The sequence below is a fragment of the Mesoplodon densirostris genome, chromosome 5 (genome assembly GCF_025265405.1).
Source record: "Mesoplodon densirostris isolate mMesDen1 chromosome 5, mMesDen1 primary haplotype, whole genome shotgun sequence".
NCBI lineage: Eukaryota > Metazoa > Chordata > Mammalia > Artiodactyla > Ziphiidae > Mesoplodon > Mesoplodon densirostris.
Window position 1 is genome coordinate 66675924 of NC_082665.1, and position 15242 is coordinate 66691165.

The following is a 15242-nucleotide window of genomic DNA, read 5'->3' on the forward strand; positions in this document are numbered from 1 at the left end:
TTTACAGTGTTGCTAATTTCTGCTGTACAGCAAAGTGATTCAGTTATACATATATATACATTCTGTTTTTATATTCTTTTCCATTATGGTTTATCACAGGATATTGAATATAGTTCCCTATGCTTTACAGTAGGACCTTGTTGTTTATCCATTCCATGTCTGGTGAGTGGGGCCAGATTCTGGGAAGGCTGGCTGAGGGACCTAAAGTGTCTCAGAGCTGGTATTGGCCTGCTGGTGGGTGGGGCCCAGCAGGTCTGGGGTTGGTCGCAGCCTACTGATGGGTTGAGCCAGGTCCCGAGGTCTCTTGCTGCAGGCCCTGGGGGTCCCAGTTCTAGTGCTTGTGCGCTCTGGTGGACAGGGCCATGTCCATGAGTGGCTGTGGGCTCAGGGTGTTTTAAGGCAACCTGCCCACTGGTGGGTGTGGCTGTGTCCCTGCCCAGCTAGTCGCTTGGCCTGAGGCATTCCAGTACGGGTGCCTACAGGCTGGTGGGTGTAGGCGGTACTGGGTCCTGAGGCTGATGAGCTAGAGCACCATTTACAAAATGGTGCTCACCAGCACCAGTGTCCATGTGGTAGAACAAGCTCCCCAAAATGGTTACCATGAGTGTCTGTGTCCCCAGGGTGAGGTCCAGTTGCCTCCTACCACCCCAGGAAACTCGCCAAGACCAGGGGGTGGGTCTGACCGAGGGTCGTTTCAAATTACTGCTTCTGCCCTGGGTGCCACAGTGTATAAGATTTTGTGTGTACCTTTTACGAGTGGAGTCTCAGGCTTCTCTGGTGGCGCAGTGGTTGAGAGTCCACCTGCAGGGGACTCGGGTTCATGCCCGGGTCTGGGAAGATCCCACATGCCGCAGAGTGGCTGGGCCTGTGAGCCATGGCCACTGAGCCTGAGCGTCCGGAGCCTGTGCTCCGCAACGGGAGAGGCCGCAACAGTGAGAGGCCCGTGTACCACAAAAAAAAAAAAAAAAAAGAGTGGAGTCTCTATATCCCACAGCCCACAGGGTCTCCTGAAAGAGAGCCCCACTAGCCTTCAAAGTGGGTACTCATCTTTCCAGTGCAGGACCCCTGGGCTGTGGAGCCCAATGTGGGGCTCAGACCCCTCACTCCTTGGGGAGAACCTCTGCAGTTCTAGTTATTTTCCTGTTTGTAGGTTGCCTACCAGGGGTATGGCTCTTGACTCTACCACAACTCCACCCATCCTACCCATCTTATTGTTCTTCTTTCTTTATATCTTTAGTTGTAGAGGTCTTTTCTGGTAGGTTCTGGTCTTTCTCATCAATAGTTTCTCTGTAAATAGTAATTTTGGTGTGCCCATGAGAGGAGGTGAGCTCAGAGTCTTCCTAATCCACCAACTCTCATTTTTCTTAAATTTCATGGAGGGGAATGACCTTGAAGACCTTTATACAGATGAAAATAATAGTAACTATCAAGGTTTAAATGTATACTAAGTTCCAGACAATGTACTAAGCATTTTTAGAAATACCTTATTTAAATTTCTTACAACATCTATAGATGTGTTCTCATATTTCAGTTAAGGAAATTAGTGCTTAGAGACATTATACAGTATGCAGATTGTACCATGGTCTTTGTGGCTCCAGAGTCCCCATTCTTTCAACTCTGACATATTGTAAGTTGCTATGTGATTTACCCTATATAAACTAGCTGACACCTCAATAGCACAGAATCCACAGTACTGCTTATTATGCTTTACTAGCTGTATGACTTCAGGCAAATTACCTAATCTCTCTGTGTCTCAGTTCCCACATCTGAAAATGGGGATATTAATACTACTCTCTTTTAGGGTTGTGGGTGGCTTAAATGAATAAGTATATGCCAACTGCTTAAAACAGTGCCTGGCACAAAGTAAGGACAAATGCTAACTGCTGTCATCATCACAATTACCTCTTTCCAAGGCAAACGGGATGCTTAATGTACTAAGTCTTGGTAATAAATATTCTTAGAATGTGGAACTAGGACCAACTTTTAAATCCATGGGCTCAGAAACTCATCGTTCAACAAGTACCCTTCATATTAGGGACTAAGCCTCAGAGAAGTATGAAACGAGGTCTTTACCTTTATGTCATTTACAATCTAGGTAAACAAAATGTAACTCACATGAAGTACTTCAGTGCTGAACAGATTTGTACAAACTCAAGTGTGGTCACGGTAAATGTGGGCTGACTCAGTCAAAGGAGACTTCCTGGAGGAGCTGGGACTTGCGCTGGGCTTTGCAGAAGGGCAGGATTTAGAATGCAGGCATTCCAGGTGAGGGAAGCTGCTAAGCAGTAGAATGGAGGCAAACCTGGTGGGGAGGAGCATGACTGGACTGAGCAGAGAGTGGAACAGGGGGAGCAGCAATAATAAGATTTGGGTTGAGTTACCCTTGGAATGTATCCTTCCAAAACAGACGGCAGGTAATTTTTCTTTAAGCCAGTCAGCGTTAAGTAAGAGAATATGTGGTTTGCAAAGTTATCATTTCTGTCACTACTCTCTTGAGAACCTTTGGGAGTGGTATGTTCCGACTTCCAGAGTAATAAGTCTTCTGTCCCTCTGGCACAGTGAGGAATGCACAGCAGAAGCACATCCTCGCAGCCCATCAGGTCATCCACAGGCACACAGAAGACATGCTCCAGAAGCATTGTGTTGAGCAACAGCAAGCATCAGACACTGAGCTACTTGAGGGAGAAACTGAAAATGAGCAGAACAGCTAAGGTGAGTTTGATTTTTCATCTGGAAGTAGAGAGAAGGACAAGCAGCATCATTCAGCTCTGTGCTGTACTCTAACAATCATAATGTAGAAAATGAAGCATTCCCATTTAAATTGGTGCATTTCATGCATCTATTTGACAGGCCTGAAGCAGTTACTGTCTGCTAAGGTTTCCACTACAGAGGCAAGAAAAAAGTGTCCTCGTGCTTTCTGTCTGTCTGATTGTGGCAGCCCAGATTGAATGGGGGAATACAGGGGAAAAAATTAGTTCATTTCATCTGGGTTATGGAATCTGCTATTCAAAGTGTTAGAGAACAGAGTTGATATGACAGCAGCTGGACCAGAAAACAGGACTCAAAATTACCTTTATAGGTCCTTTTAGCATATGACTGTATGCCATCACAGATAAAGCTACAAAATGTGTCAGTGTTATTAAAAAAAAAAAAAAAAAAAGCTTGTTCTTAGGGGATACCTTGTCTAACTCCACATTGCACTGTTCTAGCTATAAACATGGCATGAGGCACCGCCTGCCCAATTCTAGCCCTGATGCCCTCTGCAGTATCAACCAGGGGCCTGGTCTTAGGTACAACTAAACATTCATACTCACAAGACTAACATATGCCATATTTGGTATGATTTGAGTATCAATCTACTCAGACTCAGAAAGACAGATATAATACAGGACCCACAGCTTCCAGCAGGGCAGCATCAGGTGTTTCAACAATCAATGGATCACTAAAGAAATCAAAGAGGAAATAAAAAATACCTAGAGACAAATGAAAACAAAAGCACGACAATCTAAAACCTATGAAACACTTCAACCCAGAGAGGGCAGCTTTTTTTACAGCACAGATAGGGGATGTCTCCCAGAAAAGTAAAATATCAGTAGTCCCCCTCTCTGGAATGGAATTTACTCTCTTGTACTCCACAGCAAAGATAAGTTTCTCTCTCTCTCGCCTCTCTCTCTCTCATCTATCTCTCTCTTCTTTCTCTCTCCTCCCTCTCTCTTTCGCTCTCCCTTCTCTCTCCCCGCCCTTTACCCTCTCTCTCAAACCCCTCTCTCCCCCCTCTCTCGCCTCTCTCATCTCTCTTCTTTCTCTCCTCTCTCTCCCCCTTCCCTCCTCTCTCCCTTTCCCCTCTCTCCCTCCCCTCTCACTCTCCCCTCTCCCTTTACCCTCTCTCCTCTCTCTTCTTTCTATTCCCTCTCCCTCTCCCCTCTCTCCCCCCTCTCTCTCTCAACACCCCCCTCTTCTCTCTCTCCCTCCTCTCTCCCCCCCACTCCCCCTTCTCTCCTCTCTTCTCTCCCTTTCCCCTCTGTCTCTCTCTCAAACCCCTCTTTCTCTCCCCTCTCTCTTCTCTCTCTCTCCCTCGCCTCTCTCTCCCCTCTCTCTCAACCCCCTCTCTCTGTCCCCTCCCCTCTCCTCTCTCTCCCCTCTCTCTCAACCCCCTCTCTCTGTCCCCTCCCCTCTCCTCTCTCTCAACCCCCTCTCTCTCCCTCTCCACTCTCTCTCTCTCCCCGCCCCTCTATTTGTCCCCTCTCTCTCTCCTCTCTCCCCTTTCTCTCTCAACCACCTCTCCCATCTCTCTCTCTCTCCCTCTCTCTCCTCTCTCCCCCTCTCTCCTTTCTCCCCCTTCTCTCCTCTCTCCCCCGCTCCTCTCTCTCGCCTCTCTCCTCTCTCTCATCTATCTCTCTCTTCTTTCTCTCCTCTCTCCCTCTCCCCACCCTCTCTCTAGCAGGCTCTCCCTCTCTCTCTCTCTCCCCCCTCTCTCTCTCCCTCTCCCCTCTCTCTCTCCCTCTCCCCCTCCTCCCCTCTCTCTCTCCCACTCCCCTCTCTCTCTCCTACTCCCCTCTCAACCCCCCTTCTCTCCTCTCTCTCTCTCCCTCGCCTCTCTCCCCCCTCTCTCTCCCCCTTCTCCTCTCTCCCCGCCCCCCCTCTCCCCCCCGACCGCTCTCTCTCCTCCTTCTCTCCTCTCTCTTTCCCCTCTGTCTCTCTCTCAAACCCCCCCTCTCTCCCCACCCCTCTCTCTCTCCGCCCCTCTCTCTCCCCTTTCTCTCCTCTCTCTCAACCCCCCCTCTCCCCCCCTCTCTCCCCCCTCTCTCGCAGGCTCTTCCTCTTTCCCCTCTCCTCCCTCTCTCTGTGTCTCTCTCTCCCCCCACGACTCTCTCTCTCCCCCTCGCTCTCTCCTCCCTCTCCGCCCCTCTCTCCTCTCTCCCCCTTCTCTCCTCTCTCTCTCTTTCCCCCTGTCTCTCTCTCAAACCCCTCTCTCTCCCCTCTCTCTCTCTCTCTCTTCTCTCTCCCTCGCCTTCCTCTCCCCTCTCTCTCTCCCTCTCTCCCCTCTGTCTCTCCCTCTCTCACCTCTCTCTCCCCCCTCTCTCCCCTCTCTCAATCCCTCTCTCCCTCTCCCCTCTGTCTCTCCCTCTCTCGCTCTCTCCCCTCTCTCTCTCCGTCTTCCCTCTCTCTCTCTCCCCCCCTCTTCCTCCCTCTCTCCCTCCCTCTCTCCCCCCTCCCCTCTCTCTCCCTCTCCCCTCTCTTCCCTCTCTCCCCTCTCTCTCCCTGCCCTCTCTCCCCCCAACCACCTCTCTCTCTCCTCTCTCTTCTCTCACTCCCTCCCCTCTCTCTCTCCTGCTCCCCTCTCTCTTCCCTCTCTCCCCTCTCTCTCCTCTCCCTCTCTCCCTCTCCCTTCCCCCCTCCCCTCTCTCTCTCAACTCTCTCTCTCTCTCTCTCTCTCTCTCTCTCTCTCGTCTCTCCCCTCTCCTCCCTCTCTCTCCCCATCTCTCTGTCTCTCCTCTCTCCCTCTCCTCTCTCCCCTCTCTCTCCCTCTCCTCTCCACTCTCTCTCTCTCCTCCCTCTCCTCTCTCTCTCTCTCTCTCTCTCTCTCTCCCTCTCTCTCCCCTCTCTCTCTCTCTCTCCCTTCTCTCTCCCCTCTCTCTCTCTCTCATGAACAGGAATCCAGCAGCCCTATATAATGTCTTTCCCACCGTGGGGTTCCTTATCCATACTTTACCCCAAAACATGTGCATGTGCCATCTAGCCCTTACCAAGTCACCGTTGTGAGAACTGATTTCTCACAGGGTTTTCTGTGAGTAGTAAGTGGTCCTTGTCTCTGACTCAGAGAATCTTCTGTACACACACATGTACGCACATACGTTAAAAAAAAACCTATGGGACGCAGCAAAAGCAGTTCTAAGAGGGAATTTTACAGCAATACAATCATACCTCAAGAAACAAGAAAAATCTCAAATAAACAACCTAACATACACCTAAAGCAACTAGAGGAAGAAGAACAAACAAAACCCAAAGTTAGTAGAAAGAGCAAAATCATAAAGATCAGAGCAGAAATAAATGAAATAGAAATGAAAAAAACAATAGAAAAGAAAAAAACAATAGTAAAAGCTGGTTCTTTGAAAAGATAAATAAAATTGATGTCTTTAGCCAGACTCATGAAGAAAAAGAGGGAGTGGGCTCAAATCAATAAAATTAGAAATGAAAAAGGAGAAGTTACAATGGACACCACAGAAATACACAAGAACGTAAGCGACTACTACAGGCAACTATATGCCAATAAAATGGGCAACCTAGTAGAAATGGACGAATTCTTAGAAAGATACAGTCTCTCAAGATTGAACCAAGAAGAAATAGAAAATATGAACAGGCCAATCACAAGTACTGAAATTGAAACTGCGATTTAAAAACTTACAACAAACAAAAGTCCAGGACTAGATGGCAGGTCACAGGTGAATTCTATCAACCATTAGAGAAGAGCTAACACCTATCGTGCTCAAACGCTTCCAAAATGCAGCAGAGGGAGGAAGACTCCCAAACTCATTCTGAGGCCACCATCAACCTAATACCAAAACCAAACAAAGATAACACCAAAAATAAAAAAGAGAAAGAAAAGAAAGAAATAAATTTACAGGCCAATATCACAGATGAACATAGATGCAAAAATCCTCAACAAAATACTAGCAGACAGAATCCAACAACACATTAAAAGGATCATACACCATGATCAAGTGGTATTTATCCAGGGATCAAGGATTCTTTAATATTGGCAAATCAATCAGTGTGATACACCATATTAAGAAATTGAAGAATAAAAACCATATGATCGTCTCAATAGATGCAGAAAAAGCTTTTGACAAACTTCAACACCCATTTATGACAAAAACTCCCCAGAAAGTGAGCATAGAGGAAACTACCTCAACAGAATAAAGGCCATGTAAGACAAATCTACAGGTAACATCATACTCACAAATTGAAAAGCTGAAAGCATTTTCTCTAAGATGAGGAACAAGGATGTCCACTCTCACCACTTTTATTCAACATAGTTTTGGAAGTCTTAGCCATGGCAATCAAAGAAAAAGAAATAACGGGAATCCAAATTGGAGAAGAAAAACTGTCACTCTTTGCAGACGACATGATACTATACATAGAAGCTCTTTTTAAGATGCTACCAGAAGGGACTTCTCTGGTGGTGCAGTGGTTAAGAATCTGCCTGCCAATGCAGGGGACATGGGTTTGATCCTTGGTCCAGGAAGATCCCACATGCCACGGAGCAACTAAGCCCATGTGCCACAACTACTGAGCCTGCACTTTAGAGCCCGCGAGCCACAACTACTAAGCCCGCGTGCCACAACTACTAAAGCCCGTGTGCCTAGAGCCCATGCTCCACAACAAGAGAAGCCACTGTGATGAGAAACCCACACACCGCAATGAAGAGTAGCCCCCACTCGCTGCAACTAGAGAAAGCCTGTTCACATCAGTGAAGACCCAACACAGCCATAAATAAATAAATAAATAAATAAATTTATATATTAAAAAAAAGATGCTACCAGAAAACTACAAGAGCTCATCAGTTAATCTGGTAAAGTTGCAGGATACAAAATAAATACGCAGAAATCTGTTGCATTTCTATACATTAATAACAAAAGATCAGAAAGAGAAATTAAAGAAACAATCCCATTTACCATCGCATCAAAAAGAGTAAAATACCTAGGAATAAACCTACCTACGGAGGCAAAAGACCTGTACTCTGAAAATTATAAATGCTGATGAAACAAATCGAAGATGACACAAACAGATGCAAAGTTATACCATGATCTTGGATTGGAAGAATCAATATTGTCAAAATGACTATACTACCCAAGGCAATCTACAGATTCAATACAATCCCTATCAAATTACCAATGACATTTTTCACAGAACTAGAATAAAACATTTTAAAATTTGCATGTTAACAGAAAAGACCCAAAATAGCCAAAGCAATCCTAAGAAAGAAAAATGAAGCTGGAGGAATCTGGCTCCCAAACTTCAGACTATACTACAAAGCTACAGTCATCAAGATAGTATGATACTGGCACAAAAACAGAAATATAAATCAATGGAACAGGATAGAAAGCCCAGAAATAAATGCACCTATGGTCAATTAATCTACAATAAAGGAGGCAAGAGTTTACAATGGAGAAAAGACAGCCTCTTCAATAAGTGGTGCTGGGAAAACTCGACTGCATGTAAAAGAATGAAATTAGAATACTCCCTAACACCATACACAAAAATAAACTCAAAATGTATTAAAGACCTAAATGTAAGACCAGATGCTATAAAACTCTTAGAGGAAAACATAGGCAGAACACTCTGACATAAATCGCAGCAATACCTTTTTCAACCCATCTCCAGAGTAATGGAAATAAAAACAAAAATAAACAAATGGGACCTAATTAAACTCAAAGGCTTTTGCACAGCAAAAGAAACCATAAACAAAATGAAAATACAACCCACAGACTGGGGGAAAATATTTGCAAATGATGTGACCAACAAGGGATTCGTTTGAAAATTTACAAAGAGCTCATGGAGCTCAATATCAAAAAAACAAACAACCCAATCAAAAAAAGGGCAGAAGACCTAAGGAGACATTTCTCCAAAGAAAACATACAGATGGCCAAGAGGCACATGAAAAGATGTTCAACAATGCTAATAATTAGAGAGATGCAAATCAAAACTACAATGATATATCACCTCACACCAATCACAAAGGCCAACATCAAAAAATCTGCAAAAAATAAATGCTGGAGAGGGTGTGGAGAAAAGGGGACCCTCCTACACTGTTGGTGGGAATGTAAACTGGTGCATCCACATAGAAAACAGTATGGAGGTTCCTTAAAAAGCTAAAAATAGAATTACCATATGATCCAACAATCCCACTCCTGGGCATATATCTACAGAAAACCATGCTCCAAAAGGATACATGCATCCCAATGTTCATTGCAGCACTGTTTACAATAGCCAAGACATGGAAGCAAGCTAAATGTCCATTGACAGATGAATGCATAAAGAAAATATGGTTCATATATACAAGGGAATACTACTCAGCCATAAAAAAGAATGAAATAATCCCATTTACAGCAACATGGATGGAGCTGGAGATTATCATACTAACTAAGTGAAGTCAGTCAGACAGAGATAGACAAATATCATATGACATTGCTTATATGTGGAAGTTTTTAAAAAGATGATACAAATGAACTTATTTTAAAAACACAGACTCACAGAGTTAGAGAACGAACTTATGGTTACCAGTGGGGAACGGTGCGGGGGAGTTTGGGATTGACATGTACACACTCCTATATTTAAAATAGATAGCCAACAAGGATCTACTGTATAGCACAGGGAACTCTGCTCAATACTCTGTAATAACGTAAATGGAAAAAGAATTTGAAAATGAATAGATACATGTATATGTATAACTCAATCACTTTGCTGTACACCTGAAACTAACACAACATTGTTAATCAACTATATTCCAATATAAATTAAAAATTAAAAATCATCTTTAATGTTGGGGTAGTCATTTTTCTTACATGCAAATTAAATAAGATTAATAACTTACATAGTTTGAATTGAATACATCTGCATTTACTTCTGAGTATATAACACCTGTTCTATGACATCTACAGTGATCTTTGAAATCAAGCCATAAGAGTTTTAAAATGATTCTTTCTTTTATACTTAGGTTTTTTGTTTTTAAAAGTTTATTTATTTAATTTATTTATTTTTAGCTGCATTGGGTCTTTGTTGCTGTGTGTGGGCTTTCTCTAGTTGTGGCAAGTAGGGGCTACTCTTCGTTACAGTGCACAGGCTTCTCACTGCAGTGGCTTCTCTTGTTGTAGAGCACGGGCTCTAGGCATGTGGGCTTCAGTAGTTGTGGCATGTGGGCTCAGTAGTTGTGGCTCGCGGGCTCCAGAGCGCAGGCTCAGTAGTTGTGGCGCACAGGCTTGGTTGCTCCGCGGCATGTGGGATCTTCCTGGACCAGGGCTTGAACCTGTGTCCCCTGCATTGGCAGGCAGATTCTTAACCACTGCGCCACCAGGGAAGCCCTATACTTAGGTTGTAATGAAATGTATTTTGCTTTCACTATGTAAAGCATGTTGTGGTTATAAAATATAGTTTCAAAAAAAACCTAGTTTCCAGGCTAGCTACAGACACTCAGCAAGGAAGGTTAACCAATAAATTAATACAGTATCTTCTTAATATTTTATTAAATGGTTGGAACATGATGCTTAGTTGCCCCCATAGTATATATCACTTCCTCTTCCTTCTCTCAGAGGGAAGGACAGATGTGAGGTTATTTAATAATACTTAGTGAGAGGGTCAGTAGGCATGGACTACTGATTAAAAACAAAAGTAAAAACAAAAGTTTTAAATCAGCTTAAAGACAATAGAGGTAATAAAATAGTGAGGCATTTCTGGGGGAAAATTTACGAGTAGAAAAATCCATTGAGCTGAGTCTGGCATTTGGAGCCATTTTTTTCCTTAGGGAATATGCAAATTCTAGTAAATGTGGCTGAAAAGCTGAGCAATACTTTCACAAGCTTTGCAAAACTAGAGGGACAAAAACTGTGGAGTCAAGGTTGAGTCCCTAGTAAACCTCCTCCATTTGGGCTGGGACTCCATAAGGTTATGCCCTAGTAGAAAGTGTTCACTGGAAGTATATCACCCCTCAAATACACTACAGTTTAGCTTCTAATCATCTGAATGATCCAAAAAACCCTCAGTCCCATAAAACAAATTTAAAAGATCCTTGATTCCTGTTGCCTCAAGGAAATTGTCAGGGACAACACTTAAATTCCCTTTGGAGAAAGTTGGCATCATCCTAGACCTCAATTTATTTTCACATTTTTTCATGAACAAGTTCCAGAACACAACAAGGATATCTGGTATATGAACAGACATGACAATTTGAACAAGCAGCAGAAAGTACAGATAATAGAAACAGACCTAAAGGGATCTAAGCTATTGGAATTATTTAGACACAGGTTTCAGAATAACTGTGCTTACTGCTATGTACTTCTAGCCTCCAGAATTGTGAGAAAATACATTTTTGTTGTTTAAGCCACCAGGTCTATGGTATTTTGTTATGGCAGCCCAATCTAAGATTTTGGTACCAAGAGTGAAGCGCTGCTGTAACAAATACCTAAATGTGTGGAAGCAACTTTGGAACTAGATAATGTGTAGAGGTGGGAAGAGTTTTGAGATGCATGCTGGGAATATGGGTGTTAAGGGCAATTCTGACAAGGTCTCTGATGGAAATGTGGAATGTGTTATTGGAAACTGAAGGAAAGGCAATCCATATTATAAAGTGGCAAAGAACTTGGCTGAACTTTGTTCTAGTGTTCTGTGGAATGTAGAACTTCTGAGCAATGAAATTGGATATTTAGCTGAGAAGACTTCTAAGCAAAGTGTTGAAGGAGCAGCCTGGTTCCTCATGACTGCTTTTATAGCAAAATATGAAAGGAGAGAGATGAACTGAAGAAGGAATTGTTAAGCAAAACAAACAAGAACTTGTACATTTGGAAAATTCGCAGCCTATCCATATTTCAAAAAATGAGAAAATCCATTCTAAAAAAGAACACTAGGGGTGTGGCTGAACAGCTATTTGATAAAGAGTCTATGGACTTATAAGAGTAGGAACTCTGCCAGTTTGAAATGAAGGAATGGACACAAGATGAAGGAAGGCATCAGACTTCTTGGATTTGACAGGATGACATGATAGAGCCATTATGCTGCAAATGTGCACGGTTCTTTAAGAAGAGGGAAAAATAACCCTGAAGGCTTATCAGCCACTTCCTCGGTTTCAACAGGTCAGACGGCCTCTGCCCAGAACCTTAAGGATGGGACCACCTATGGGACCCTACCCTGGCAGAGGTGCAGCGACAGGATCCCCACCGAGGCTGTGGGGATGGGGGACAACAAAGCTGGAGGGGTGGGGCCATCCCCAGAGCCATTGGAGTAATGCTGCCATCCCAGTGGACCAGGAAGGCAGGACACTGAGCCGAAGGGGATTGATCTTGAGCTTTAAGATCCAATAGAATTTGTCTAGCTAGGCTTTGGACTTGCTTGGGACCCATTACTCTTTTCTTCCTTCTGATTTCTCCTTTTTGGAATGGGAATATCTGTCCTATGCCTGTCCCACCATTGTATTTTGAAAGTACATAATGTGTCTGGTTCACCGCTGGAGAGGAATATTGCCTCAGGATGAATCGTACCTTGAGTCTCACCCACGTCTGATTTAGATGAGTATTTGGACTTCAGACCTTAGAGTTGATGCTTGAATGACTTAAGACTTTGGGGCTGTTGGGATGGAATGAATGTATTCTGCATGTGAGAAGGACATGAATTTTGGGAGGCTAGGATGGAATGCAATGCTCTGAACTGTGTCCCCCCGCTAAATTCATATGTTGAAGCCCTAACCTCCAATATGATGGCATTTGGAAATGAGGACTGTGGGATACAATTAGGATTAGATGATATCATGAGGGTGGGTCCCTCATGATGGGAATAGTGCTCTTATAAGAAGAGACACCAGAGAGCCTGTTCTCTCTCTCTTTCCCTGCCATGTGAGGACATAGCAAGAAGGCAGCCAACTACAAGCCTGGAAGAGAGTCCTCCCCAGAAACTGACCATGATGGCACCTTGATCTTGGACTTCTAGCCTCCATAACTGTGAGAAAATAAATTTCTAATAGCCAAAACAATCTTGAGAAAGAAGAACAACGTTGGAGGTACTATACACCCTGATTTCAAACTATACTACAAAGCTGCAGTAATCAAAACAGTATGATACTGGCACAAAAACAGACAAATTGATCAATGGAACAGAACAGAGCAGAGCCCAGTAATAAACCCACACTTATATGGGCAGTTATCTATGACACAGGAGGGAAGAATATACAATGGGGAAATGCAGCCTTTATAATAAGTGGTGCTGGGGAAACTAGACAGCTACATGGAAAAGAATCAAACTGGACTACTTTCTCACACCATGCACAAAAGTAAATTCAAAGTAAATTAAAGACTTAAGTATAAGACCTGAAACCATAAAACTTCTAGAATAAAACAAAGGTAGGATGCTCTTGGACACTGGCCATAGTAGTATATTTTTTCTTGCTATGTCTCCTTAGGCAAGGGAAACAAAGCAGAAATAAACAAATAGGACTATATCAAACTAAAAAACTTTTGCACAGTTAAGGAAACTATCAACAAAATGAAAAGGCCACATACTGAATGGGAGAAAACATTTGCAAACGATATATACAGTAAGGGGTTAATATCCAAAATATACAAAGAACTCATATAACTCAACATCAAAAAAAACTCTATTAAAAAATAGGCAGAGGGGGACTTCCCTGGTGGTCCAGTGGTTGAGACTCCGCCTTCCAATGCAGGGGACACAGGTTTGATCCCTGATCAGGGAACTAAAATCCCACATGCCATGGGGCAACTAAGCCCACGCACTGCAACTACTGAGCCCACACACTTTAGAGCACATGTGCCACAACTACTGAGATTGTGCACCACAACTAGAGAGCCTGTGCACCACAACACCTGAGCTCATGTGCTCTGGAGCCCGCATGCCACAACTAGAGAGAAGCCTGCACACTGAAACGAAAGATCCCACATGCTGCAATGAAGATCCCACATGCCACAACTAAGACCCGATGCAGCCAAATAAATAATAACTTAATTTAAAAAAATAGGCAGAGGATCCAAGTAGACTTTTTCCAAAGAAGACATACAGATGGCCAACAGGCACATGAAAAGATCCTCAACATCAATAATCATCAGGGAAATGCAAATCAAAACCACAATGAGATATCACCTCACACCTGTAAGAATGGTTATTATCAAAAAGACCACAAAAAACAAGTGTTGGCAAGGCTGTGGAGAAAAGGGAACCCTTGTGCATTGTTGGTGGGAATGTCAACTGGTGCAGCTACTATGGAAAACAGTATGGAAATTCCTCAAAAAATTAAAAATAGAACTACCATGTGATCCAGCAATTTCCACTCCTGGGTATTTATCCAAAGAAAATGAAAACACTAATTGAAAAAGATATGTGCACCCCTATGTTCATAGCAGCATTATTTACAGTTGCCAAGATATGGAAGCAACCTAAGTTCCCATCAGTAGATGAATGGATAAAGAAGATGTAGTACAGGGCTTCCCTGGTGGCACAGTGGTTGAGAGTCCACCTGCCAATGCAGGGGACACGGGTTCGTGCTCCGGTCCGGGAAGATCCCACATGCAGTGGAGCAACTAAGCCCATGTGCCACAACTACTGAAGCCCACGCACCTAGAGCCCATGCTCCACAACAAGAGAAGCCACTGCGATGAGAAGCCCACGCACCACAACGAAGAGTAGCCCCCACTCACCACAACTAGAGAAAGCCCACACACAGCAACAAAGACCCAATGCAGCCAAAAATAAATAAATAATAAATATTTTTTTTAAGTTTCTCTTTAAAAAAAAAAGAGTAAATCCTGAGTTCTCATTTAAAAAGAAAAAGAAAATATGTTTCTGTTACTTAAGCTACCCAATCTAAGGTATTTTGTTATGGCATCCTGAGCTAAGACACTTACTATGTTCAAAGAAATTAAAGTCAATATGGAAATTTTTAAAGAGAACTAGAAATGATAAAAAATGATATAGCAGGGCCTCCCTGGTGGCAGAGTGGTTGAGAGTCCGCCTGCCGATGCAGGGGATACGGATTCGTGCCCCGGTCTGGGAGGATCCCATATGCCGCGGAGCGGCTGGGCCCGTGAGCCATGGCCGCTGGGCCTGCGCGTCCGGAGCCTGTGCTCCGCAACGGGAGAGGCCGCAACAGTGAGAGGCCCGCATACCGCAAAAAGAAAAAAAAAAAAAAAAATGATATAGCAGATTTGAAGAAAATGGAAATTCTAGAATTTAAAAATACAGAAGTCAACATGAGAAACTCAGTGAATAGATTTAAGAACAGGATATATACAGCTGAAGAGAAAATTCGTAAATTAAAAGATCAGAATAATTTATCTAGAAAGAATCACAGAAACAAAGAATTGGAAACTACAGAAGAAAAGGATAGATGTAGTATAACTTAATCCTTAGGAAGCGACAAAAGGATAGTAGGCATGGACAACTGATTCAAGAAATTTGACTTCTAAGAGAAGAAATGTGTTGGGAAATCATACGAAATATGAATTTTCTAAAACCAATGAAAG

The 15242-nt window shown here is 43.4% G+C and overlaps 1 protein-coding gene and 1 non-coding gene across 2 annotated transcripts in view; both read left to right on the plus strand.

Annotated features, from left to right (window-relative positions):
• The window catches only part of CFAP91 (cilia and flagella associated protein 91), a 131462-nt gene extending 128751 nt beyond the window's left edge, over positions 1-2711 (plus strand). Inside the window, exon 17 of the mRNA XM_060099903.1 lies at positions 2560-2711. Within this exon, the coding sequence (XP_059955886.1) occupies positions 2560-2711 (152 nt within the window). The remainder of the gene's footprint in view (positions 1-2559) is intronic.
• A 122-nt stretch (positions 2712-2833) lies between these two features.
• LOC132491475 (small nucleolar RNA SNORA31) lies at positions 2834-2964 on the plus strand. The gene has a single exon (XR_009532691.1). It is a non-coding gene; the product is annotated as a small nucleolar RNA SNORA31 (small nucleolar RNA).
• The last annotated feature ends 12278 nt before the right edge of the window (positions 2965-15242 follow it).